Source organism: Pelodiscus sinensis, chromosome 1 (genome assembly GCF_049634645.1).
Source record: "Pelodiscus sinensis isolate JC-2024 chromosome 1, ASM4963464v1, whole genome shotgun sequence".
In the NCBI taxonomy this organism is placed as follows: domain Eukaryota; kingdom Metazoa; phylum Chordata; order Testudines; family Trionychidae; genus Pelodiscus; species Pelodiscus sinensis.
The window spans coordinates 125,127,336-125,139,636 of NC_134711.1; the positions used below are offsets into that span (position 1 = coordinate 125,127,336).

The following is a 12,301-nucleotide window of genomic DNA, read 5'->3' on the forward strand; positions in this document are numbered from 1 at the left end:
CATAATGTCATCTTTGTTTTTATCTCTGGCAAAAAGCTCCTCTAGCATTTCTAACGTACACTCCTTCACAAGTTAGACATGCAGGAAGGACTTCCTCTTTTTAGCTAGTACCAACATTATCCGAAGAGAAGTAGCTGTTACTTTTCCTGTACAGTCATTAATGTGAGTGACATTTGAAGTGTGATACGAAAACTTCAGATTTTCAGTTTTGTCATGTCTTGCAACACTTCCAAAAACATAGAACGTGGTAAAGTTACTGTGCTTTCATTCGAAGTTGTGTCTCACATTGATGATTTTACAAATGGGTACAGTGGTTTGGCATATTAAACCAAAGGTTTTGCATCTAAATGAGGTGGCATAATAAGAAAATCCACTGTCCAGTTTAGGTTAAAAGCTTTGTTTTCAATTTTGCAACTTTTTGCAACATTTACTCCAGCTCTCACTCTTTTTAAACTCCTATTTCCATCACTAATGAAGAATAGATGGTAGCCTACATCAGTTGTAGCCAATGTTCTTGCAAGAACTGAAGATTCGGGAAGTGGTTCTTAATTTGTACAAGAGCTTACCCAGGGTAAGTAAGTTACTTACTAAGGAAGTCATAGGCAAATGTTTGAGAATTTAATTCTAAACATTTTAAGTTGAATTGATGGGTCACACAGGAAGTCCATAGGCTGCCTTCTCAGTATCACTATTGTACAGGATTGGAGTGGAGAAACACAAGGTTGGGCAAAGACATCCTATAGAGATGAATTTCTGAGAGAGGGGACTCTGTCTTCTAGGATCTCATAAAACTGGATCACTGGGGGTGTGTCTAGACTACATGGCTCCGTCAACGGAGCCATGTAGATGAGTGTACTCGTCAAAGGGAACTGAAGTGGCGATTTAAATAATCGCCACTTCATTTACATCAAAATGGCTGCCACGCTGTGCCGATCAGCTGATTGTTGGCACAGCGCAGTAGTCTAGACAGAGATGAGCCGACTCCAGATCCCTTTATCATCAGATCCTGTAAGCCTCATTTCACAACTTTATACACTCACTTAAAGATAAGCATTTGCTTAAATGCACAACTGACTTGGGAACTTTAACCAGGAACATGTGCTTGCTATCTTTCCATAGTAGCAGAGGTATCCTGGGCAGAAAACGTAATGACTAGCAGTGCTGATTATTACCACAGAGAAAGGATGGGCATTGTGATATTAGTTTGAGGAGTGTGTTCATAGGCTTTGCTTCATGTTGCAGGACCAGTCTGTTAGGCCAATGTCACTTTTCCATTTTTTTAAATTATTTTGTTTTATGGTCATAAAACATCTGAGAAATAGATAACTGTAGATAATTATAATGAATACATCCATTGCAAACAGGAAATAATCATGATTTAGAAAATACTCATTATTTCAAAGCGTTAGTTTGATGCTTTTTGGATCACTGTCTAAATTATTCCAGTTTTTCTGTACATTTAAATTAATTGTGAATGTACCTAAAATGTTTGGTGCTTATTAAAACAGAGTGTACTTATTGAATTGTTGTTGAAATATCACTACAACTTCTTTGGCTCTGGCTCTTAGCTGAGTAGTGTCTTCCTTTAGTTAGTTTCTCTCATCTCCTTTTGTGTGTGCATCATCATTGACATTAACAGTACAGACCCTGCATTTGTTTGCTACACTGTTAATGTAGTACTAAAATTGCTACATGAGTTATTTTTCAAGCAGATTTGTTACTGTTAAATGAATAGTGCATTTTAATGATTTTTTTATTTTATTTCAGGCTTTTAAAATAAACTCTTTCCTATGTGGATGAAATGTAGCACAGAATGGCTACTGATTTTAATAGTACAGAATTTATGAAGTGTTCCTTTTTCTTTTAGACACCCTTTCACCAGCATCAAGTCCCTCATCCATTAATGTTGCCACAGTTCCAAATAGCATAGATGAATCATCCAGTGGAGCATTAAACATTGAATGTAGAATTTGTGGGGATAAAGCTTCAGGCTTCCATTATGGAGTACATGCTTGTGAAGGTTGTAAGGTACAGTTGATTTTTTTAATGGCCTATGCCATGTTGTTTTATTTACAGGCTCATCTGAAGAAAAAACAGTTGCTTTGTAAATGCTTAATTAAAATCAGTCTAGTTGTAAAAATAAAATGTAATTTTAAGTAATACAGTCACTTGTGATCTTCTCAAGAAGTACTTTTGTCTGGCATCATAATTTGATACTAGAACTTCCTCAAGAAAAAGCAGTTGACAAGAACTAGTTATCTTTTGAGATTGAAATTAATTTAAAAGGGATTACAAAATTGCTCCATTAGTGTTTCATTTGTGTTGAGAATATGCTATGGGAGTCATGTGAATTTGATAATTTTCCATTATATTTCTCGTGAACAAATCATGAATGCTCATCATCACTCCATCCTACCTGAATGACTTTTAGTACAGTGTCTTCCTTATTAAATTTGGAGCCAGTATATGGTCTTGAAGGCAAACCTGCTTATCATTAGCCTTTGATAGATGACCATAAAGGTTTTATTTTTTTATTTTTTATGTCTAGTTTTGCATTTTGTCTACATCACATGACAGGATTTGAGAAAGTGAAGCAACTTTAAAACATTCACAAAATGTTACAGGAACTCAACCTTAATCTCTTGGGTTCAGATAATAAGGTTCAGATGTAGAATTTGGGGATTAATATTGTTGAATTGTTAGAATAATTTTAGTCTCAAACCTGAAGATTTGTAATCCTGCCAGCGGTAAGATAACTAGATCATGATCAAATGTGGTACTTCATGAATTGCTGGCACTGCAACATCTTGCTTCACATATCAAAAGTGTCTTATGACATAGCATTGAGTAGCAGTTTTTTAGTGTGACAGACCCAGACCAGCTGGCCACAGTAGCTTCTGAAGGGTAAATATAAAGGCAACTGGATAAATAGTTTTTTGTTCTGAGTGACCACAGCGGGGTCTGCTGGAGAGCAATCATATTAGACACCTGGAACCAATTAGGAGCCTGCTTAAAGCAAAAGAGAGTCTAATTAGCTCACCTACAGCCCATTAAGAACCATTCAGAGACTGCTTGAAAAAGCTTCCCTTCAGAGAAGGCTGGGGAGTTAAGGACTGGGAGTGAGGAAGTGTGCTGTGGAGGTACCAGGAAGAAGGTATTAGATACCAGGAAGAAGGTATTAGGAGGAGTTGGTTGGGACTCAGGGAAAAGCTGAAGCTTAGGAGGTAGAAAATTTATTATCTGACAGTGCCATTAGAGTCCCTGGGCTGGAACCTGGAGCAGAGGGCAGGCCTGGATTTCCCCCTCTCCCCCCCCCCCCACCCTTCCCTGTACCACTATGGAGGTAATTCCCTAAAGAGGGAGTTTGGTACTAAAGAGGGATTCACCCCAAACCTGTTTGACTGGCTGAGCATGGCTAGGAAGGCTGTGACTTTTTCCTCTAGTGAAAGGCAAGAGGCTATGTGGAGGGTCACAGCGTGCCTCTGAGGCAAACGCTATTGACCCAGAAGTGAATGATCCCTGTGGCAAGGCCAGAGCTTTGTCACAGTAGAGATAGTATTTCATTGCAGTGTCGCTCAGAACAACTTACTAAGATCATTTTAGGCTTTTTCTCTGATGCTCATGTGCATGTCCTTCATTCATTCTGTACACTTTTGCACCGTCCTCCACCTCCCCAATTCTTTCTGCTGTTTAACATAGAAGATGTCACATCTATTGCAGGTGTGTGTGTGTGTGTGTGTGTGTGTGTGTGTGAATTTACGTGTATGGCAGAAGAGGATTCCCTCTGATGGGGAGAGGGTAACTGGGGAGGTATATACTAGAACAAGAGAATGCAGGGCAGAGTGCTTGGTGGTTGTTCACCTTGATCCTTAACGTAATATCAGAGCATCTTTTAAGGGCTATGTTGACCTCCCAGCCAGAAATGGAGCAGGAATTAGAAAGGGGGTTTAAGGTTACCTTCTCTACTTTGTCCCCATTCCTGTGGCACATCATACTTGTTTATCTAGATAAAATACTTAAAATATTTACCTTTAATTTTTCTTTGTTTCAACTGTGAATAAGACAATAAACAAAAGAGAAAACATAGCTGTAAGATGAATGTTTATTGGAAGACTTCTATTAGCTCACATTTTTTTTAACAATGTTTTAAATTTTTTTTCAGGGATTTTTTAGGAGAACAATTCGACTTAAACTCACCTATGATAAATGTGATCGTACCTGCAAAATTCAGAAAAAAAATCGTAACAAGTGCCAATACTGTCGTTTTCAAAAGTGCCTTTCAGTTGGAATGTCACATAATGGTAGGTAAGAATTCCCTTCATTTGTTCCCGGTTCCTGAAGCAGGCTTGTGAATTACTTTATTCAGATGAGTTGTTCCACAGTTACTCATGTGAGGAAGTGTTACGGGGCTGAGTCCCGAGTTTTTATAGCATATTAGAACGAGGCCCTAATCCTGTATTGAGAATGCATGTATGCTGGATTTTGTTCTCAGTACAGATCAAGGCCTTATTAATGGGATTTGTTTGTTTGCGTTCCACTTTTTTTGTCTGTTCTGGAGTGATTAGGGTTTAGGTGCATAGTGTCTGGACAAATTTTCAAGGACATTCTTCTGCTGCACGTGTGCTCGCACACACGCACACATATAAAGACTTTCTTTCAGAAATTAAGTGTAGAAGAGTCTGGTTGACTGGAAACGAGAAAAAAAATAGAAGGCTAGCTTAAGAATGCATGTTTGTGAGACTTCCCTGTAAAGTATAATTGAATTTGATCAACAAAATGAAAGGTCACTAAAAGCTTCACGTATTAGAGTTCATGCCTGTAACTGTCCTTAATATTATATGAAATATAGTGCATTTAGTAACTTTAGGTAGTACTAGATCTGAGTGTTCTAAATTATTTTTTGTGAGCTAGCTGTTTTTCACTTTCACAACAAGTGTATAATCATTAAATAAACATCTAGTTTGGTTTAGTCTCTTGCCAACAGCTATGACTAGAATAGGGAGCTTCTGCTGAAGGCAAACAGTTAGTGGTACATTGCCCTTTCCCCTCTGCAAACAGCAGAGTGCATTAATTCTGAACTACTGCAGTTACCAGTTTATGCTCTGAAGCATGACATTCGATTATCTTCACTGAAGATTGGCGATTTAATAATTAGGCAGTAATTATGTGGGATGTCTTATTTAATTCATGACTTTTTTGAGTCAGCAAGTTCTGCTTCTAGTCAAACTTTCTAGATAGATGTCTGTATGCTGTATTCAGATAGGAAAAATTGTATGGACTTACGTAGAATTTATGTATTTGTTTCATAATTGTCTTTCTACTAGCAATCCGTTTTGGACGAATGCCAAGGTCTGAGAAGGCAAAGTTGAAAGCAGAAATTCTAACAGGTGAACAGGATGTGGAAGATTCAGAAATGGCAGATCTTAAATCTCTTGCCAAGGGAATATATGAGGCCTATCTGAAAAACTTCAATATGAACAAGGTCAAAGCCAGAGTCATTCTTGCAGGGAAAACCAATAATAACCCAGTAGGTGTTTTCGCTTTAATTTTATTGTAGAGCTAAAATGTATTGATAGTAATGCAATGATCTGTAGAATTCTTAAATCTTTTAGGGTTACTACTATGTGAGAGACATGAAATATGCGAAAGAAGTATCTGTAGTAAATCTGGTCTTTGATATACAAGATCAATATAATGGGAAACTTTAGAAAACAAAGTTAACTTACAAATGAAAAATCACAATAAACTGCTAGATAATGGAGAGCAGCAAAATAGGCTTGACCACCTCTTGAGTGTCCCCTCATGGCTGGGGTAACCTGCCTCCTATAACATAGGCTCTTCTTTGAGTGGTTGTTCATGTCTGTTCAATATAGGTGTGTGTGTTCACCACATGTACGGGTGCCGGAAGATTTTTTTCTAAGCAAGACCTGTAGGGGCCTGGGTCTCAATGTCATCTGGAGTGGTGACCATATGCTGCAAAGCATAGAGTGCTCCCAGGCCCCTCCCTGCTCAGTTCCTTCTTGTTGCTTGTTAGGAGCAGTATGCTCCAGTCTTGGCTGCACCTTAACTTCCTTTCCAATTGTATTGTAGTATAGTTGTCTCCCTTAGTTAAATAGTTCTACTTAGCACTTCGTTAGTCATCTTTAGGGGCTTAGCTCAGGGACAGGGAATACCCAGGTCTCCTAGCTTTAAAGCCTCCACTGCTTGCCATAAGCCTATGCCATTCAGTGACCCACATGCTGACTGCCTTTGCTGTCTGGGAGAACTCACATCTTGGAGAAGTGCGGTATCTGCAGAGCCTTTTGTCCAAGAACCATAAAGAACTCAGTAATCCTTCTAAATCTGCTGGTCATGGAGTCAGTGCTCGCTCCCCAGTACCAGCATTCAGAATCAGCACCAAGCACCAGTACATCAGTGAGGAGTGCTGCCCCAGTGCCAGCAACATAACTCTGGTCTCTGTCTCTGGTTCCAGCCAAGCAAGCAAGCCGACCAGAGAAGTCCCCAGGCCCTCGAAAGGAAAAGAGAAGAAGGGCTCAGATGGAGAAGGGGTGGCCAACCTGTGGCTCCAAAGCCACATATAGCTCTTCAGAAGTTAATATGCGGCTCCTTTCATAGGTACCAAATCCAGGGCTAGAGCTACAGGTGCCAACTTTCCATTGGGCAAGAGGGTGCTCACTGTTCAACCCCCAGCTCTGCCATGGGCGCTGTCCCTCTCCACGCTTTCCCCTTAGGATCCTACCACTTCCTACCCTCTCCACTGAGCCTGTCATACCTATGCTTCCCCCCCCTCCAGTGTCTCCCACTGTGAAAAAGCTGGTCACAGTGGGCAAGAGGAAAAGGAGAAGGAGGCACTTACCGGTGGGGCTGACTGTGGGCGGGATGCGCTGAAAGTGGTGGTGGGGAGATGATCAGGGCTGGTGACGTATAACTGTTGTTCTTTGGCAATGTGCATTGGTAAATTCTGGCTCCTTCTCAGGTTTAGGTTGGCCACCCCTGATATGGAGGATAGGCCTCAGGACAAGGCACTCCAGATCGCACCAGGTTCACCAGCCAAATCACCATCCCCTGTATCAGACGTTCAAGTCCCTTCCATGCTGGAAGCTTTCCAGGCAGCCCAGGGCATTCTAGCCATCCTGGTACTATGGCACCAGTCGGGCCTCGGCATAGAGGGAAGCCACCATTTGCCCCTCAGTTGCCGAGTACTGCATGTTTCACCCTCCCCCACAACCAGAAGGGAGAGCACTCCACAGCCAGGTATGGTCAGTAAGGGACAAACCAGACCAGATGCTAGGTCTTCAGTGTCGGAGTGCAGACTTAGAGGCGCATGCACCCCGGCAACAGTGGCATCAAAGGGAGAATCAGTCCTCTTATACTCATCACCAGGGCTCGCCGAACCACAGCGAGCCCCGCACGCGCATATCGCCTGAACCCGGCTCTTCCAGTTTACAATCTACTCACCACGAGCGAGTAGATTGTATAATTTGTCGAGCCCTGCTCATCACCACTCAAAGGATGTTTCCCCAGTGCTCATAGTGTTGTAGTTACTCACTGGCGCTAAGCTATAGTAGTTACTCACTGGCGCTAAGCTATATTAGGTATCGCAGCACAACCTATTAGTCCTACTCAACGTCTTGGATATTCACCTTCCCACTGCCGAGTAGGAGAAGGTCGCCTGAGCATCGAGTTTCTCATTGACTTGCCACTCCTCTTGGTCCTTTAGATCAGTTGGTTGCAGAGTTCCGGTACCAGAGAGTGTGCCACATGTTCCCCATGTTGGGCTTCAGTCCTCATTTGCTTGCAGAGCATCTCATCAGACACTGGCTCCATTCCTCTGGCACAGACCTTCATACTGCAAACGATACCACACCAGTTGGTACAATGGGTGCCTTTGCAGGGCACATCATAGCCCCAGACGCAGTGGCAGACCCAGTGGTGCCCATGGACCCACTGAGGATTCCCTGTTCAGCGTCCGGTCACCTGCTCAGCTGCTGGAGTGTCATCAGGTCAGTTCTGTTACTCCTCAGGTGGAGTAGTCAGTAGGTGACCAGCAGGCCTCAGCTGAGAAGGGCCAGTTGGCCTAGGCTTCCTAGTCCTCATTGCTGGATGAGACGATAGTGGCATCCCTACCAATGGTCACACTGGATGCTATGAAAATCCACCAGGACCTCTTAAAAAGGGTTGCAGGCAGTATGGACTTTGAGGCATAAGAGGTACAAGAGACCTCGGACTCCTTGTTTGGGGTTCTGGGACATGCAGTGCCTGCCAGAGTGGCCCTACCACTGCATGAGGGAGTAGCCAAAATAGTTAAGACCCTATGACAGACCCCTGCATCCATCTCCCTGATATCAAAAAGGGCTAAGCAGAAATACTTTGTGCCTGCTAAGGGCTATGAGTACTTCTACACTTATCCACCCCTAATTCCCTGGTTGTGAATTCCATAAGGAATTCCAGGGCCAGCCTGCTCCCACCCCAAAGAATAAAGATGCGAAACGTTTAGTTTTGTTTGGACGTAAGCTTTATTTCTCAGTGAGCTTCCAGCTTAGGATGGTGAACCATCAGACTATCTTTGCCCGCTACAATGTTAGTATGTGGCAGGCAATGACAAAGTTTGAGGCCTTCCTCTAAGAAGGTGCCAGAAAGGAGTTTAAGGCCCTCGTGGAGCTTCTCCCCTCATGTCCCCTTATACTCCTTTTCATTCAAGGTTGCCTTTCTGGTGGCAATTACATCGGCTAGAAGGGTGTCTGAGCTCCATGTGCTAACCTCCGAGCTTCCATACACCTGCCTATTCAATGACAAGATCCAGCTTAGACCTTATCTAGTCTTCCCTCCCTAAGGTAGACTCAGTTTTTCACTTGGGGTAAGATGTTTTCCTGCCAGTCTTCTAACCTAAGCCTCACACACATAACTAGGAGAGGTGTCTTCATCCTCAAGATGTCAGGAGGGCACTGGCTTTCTACTTGGAGAGAACAAGACCTTTCTGCAAATTCCATGCAGCTCTTCGTGGCCTGTGCTGAGCATATGTAGGGTTCACAGATCTCTTTCCAGCGGCTCTCCAAGTGGATCATGTGTTGACAGTAGGGATGTAAGAGTAGTTGATTAAGCCTAGGCTTATCAGGTAGTCAAGTCAACTCTGCACATTTTCCCCTCCACCCTTGCTGCCTCTATCACAGGCAACAAGGGGGCAGAAGTAAGAGCTAGTGCTGAGGGAGCCGGCTTAAAACAGAGGCAGCAGTGCAGAGTGGGGCCAAAGGAGACTGCTCTGGCAGCAACCCCTGTCCGGGGAAGAGGGGTGGAAAGAATCATCCCTGTGGGAAGTTGAGACCACCCACAGACAGGAGCTGCTGCAGTAAAGCAGCCCCTGTCTGCAGCCAGCCTCAGCCGCCTTGAACTGAGGCTGTTCCTCTCAGGGTTCCTGCTGTTCCTCTCAGGCTGCTGGACCCAGCGCGCCCAGCTCTTGCTGCATTTAAACTGCAGAGTCGCAGTGGGGGGTAACTCTTTCTGAGTACCTTCCCTAATCAACTCATTGTGTAGTTGATACAAATTGTATTGACTACATGATTACCCAGTTGTCCGCCTTTTAATATCCTTAGTTGAGAAGGGCTCAGCCTCCCATATTAGTCAGTGCCCACTTGACTAGGGCTTGAGCCCCTTTGTAGGTCTTTCTTGACAATGTCCCAATCCAGGACATCTGCTGTGCAGCAACGTCTCCTTATTCTTTTACGCAGCACACCAGACATGACACTGCGTTTGGCAGAGCATGCCCATAAGCTCCTACCCAGCTCCGTAGATACTGCTTGCAGTCACCTATGTTGAATGGACACAAGCAATCAATGAAAGAAGAAAAGACAGTTACCTTTTTCCATAACTTGTGTTCTTTGAGATGTGTTGCTCAGGTCCATTCAACTTCCCACCCTCCTCCCCTCTGTCGGAGTTTCTGGCAAGAAGAGACTGAGGCAGGAGGAGCCAGGGAGCACCCTATATAACATGTCATATGTGTACCACTCCAGGGGGTGCTGAAACCTGGGCCCCTACAAGTACTACTTAGGGAAAATCTTCCGGCACCAGTGCATGTAGCAAGCACACACACCTATGTCCTACTGGTGCAAGGTTGCCCATTCTCCATCCCCTCTGCTTCAGAGTTCTTAGCCATGGGGCTTCACAATAGAGAAGGAACTGAGCACTATATGGGCAAACTGCCCTGTGTAAGACAGATGCATGGGCCAAACTATGAGAAATCTCCAAACAAAGGCATGTGACACTAGCACACCTAAAGTGGAGTACGCAGAAGGACAAACATCTCAAAGAATCAGAGTTACTGCATGGGGTGAGTAACCATTTTTTTTTTTTTTTTTTTGGCACAACTGAAGTTCATTTTCAGAAATTACAAGATTTTTACCTAGTGACAAGGTATCAATGTTAACTTTGGGTGCCAAGATGGATTTGGCAATTTATCTCACACACACGAATTCAAAGAACAGCCTTTTGTACTGAAAAGGTGTTAAATTCCAGTGGCCCAAAGGATTTTTAAAAAAATAGGCTAAACCTTTTAAATGGTTTAGAAACTAGGGTTTTTTATTGCCCCCCTCCATGAAGGCATGATATTTAGAAATACTGAAATGTTGCAGAATGTAGCTTCCATAAGCAGTTGAAAGATGTACATGTTCCAATCAGATGTCATGGACTCAGAAAAATGTGCTGTTATCAAGGTAGAGATTTAACCTATTCACTCTGTTAAATCTTGAACTCCTTACTCAAGTAAAACTCACTGATTACAAGGAGTCAGTTTTGCCTGAAGGAGAACTAGATAAGGACTTCACCCAATTGTTTACTTAAGTAGATGGAATATAGTTTGATTAACTTAAGGAATCAAATGTATAAAGAGTGTCAACTTCATTGACTTCATGGACCTAGTTTTTCCTTAATGGATACCTTTTTTTTTAATTCTTGCTCTACAAAAATATTTTGAGGCTTTGTAGTCTGGTTATCGTTTTCCTGAACTCTGATAACTGTTTAAGAAATTGTAGATTTTAATTAAATTTTTGAAGGAGTCATCTCACTTTGCAGTAGCACAGATTCCTTTATTAAGAGTATCCTTGTTTAATGATAGGTAACAGAGAGGTAGCTATGTTAGTCTGATCTTGGTAAAACAAAAGGGAAAAAAAGGGGAAAAATTATGTATCACTTTAAAGACTAACAAGATAGTTTTAGGTGATGAGCTTTCATGGGGCAGACCCACTTCTTCAGATCATATTCAGAAAGTGAATTTTGTTTTACCTTGTTTAATGAAGAAGGTTCTTGCTTAATACTGAATAGTTTTATTACTTTGTGAGACACTTATTACAGATAATGGTTTTCAGGACAGTAGAATTCTAGCATTAACCTTAAATAGGAATAAGAGTTAGAGCTCTTGCAGATCAGTTGCACAGATGTAATTAAAAATAAATAATCCAATAACAAAGTACAAGAACGGTACAAAAGTTCAATTCCTCTAATACTTGTAAGAGGACTATGTAAATATGTGAAGTGCCAACCTATATTTAAATAACTGAAAGTGTCCATCTTAGTCAAACCATGCAGTCTTTAGTGTTCATATACCTAATATCCCACTGAGGTGAATGAGATCTGTGGCACATCCTGTCAGATGCCTTCTCTTGACTACTAAACATATTGCTGTGAAGGATTCAGCAACTGGATTCCATGTGCTTTAAGCAATCAGAGCCTGAATAGAGTCATCCCAGGAACGCTTTTGCAGTACAGACCCCTTTTCTAGCACTTCCTCCATAGAACAGGCCTTGTAGTCCACCTGCTCAGCCACTGGAAGTGGGGGGATCACTTCTTACCCCTCAAATGTCCCATACTTTAACACACACTATCCCAGAACTGCAACCATGTGGGTGCTTTGGATCAATCGGTTAACACTTTTTTGAAGAGCAGATTAGAGGGGCAGTACATAGCAAACATGCAGATTTTTGCAAAGAATTCTAAGCCACCATTGCTCTTTATTTAACTGCATAAGACACATAGATCTATATTAAAATAAAACATCCATTTTTCTTGTCACTCCAGAGAGTTCATTGGACTGGAGTCAGAATACTCTAGGGATGTCCAAGATCCTCTGATGCAGCTTATGGCTTGACTCCTGATAAGCCTTTCTCTCCCTAAATCAGCTTGCCTTCTCTAATCTTGGCAGATCCCATAGCTTAATTCTCCACCCTCCCATTATGAAAGCATACCTGAACTTTCCTTGTCTCCAACCCAGAACTTATTAGTTTGTTCTGTAAGTGTCTCAAGTTCATATGTT

At 42.3% G+C, this 12,301-nt stretch overlaps 1 protein-coding gene across 1 annotated transcript in view; it reads left to right on the forward strand.

Moving 5' to 3' along the window:
* Positions 1-12,301, forward strand: part of PPARA (peroxisome proliferator activated receptor alpha) — a 37,511-nt gene that overhangs the window by 5,980 nt on the left and 19,230 nt on the right. Inside the window, 3 exon segments of the mRNA XM_025187026.2 lie at positions 1,868-2,028; positions 4,163-4,301; positions 5,325-5,527. Of these exon segments, the coding sequence (XP_025042811.2) occupies positions 1,868-2,028; positions 4,163-4,301; positions 5,325-5,527 (503 nt within the window).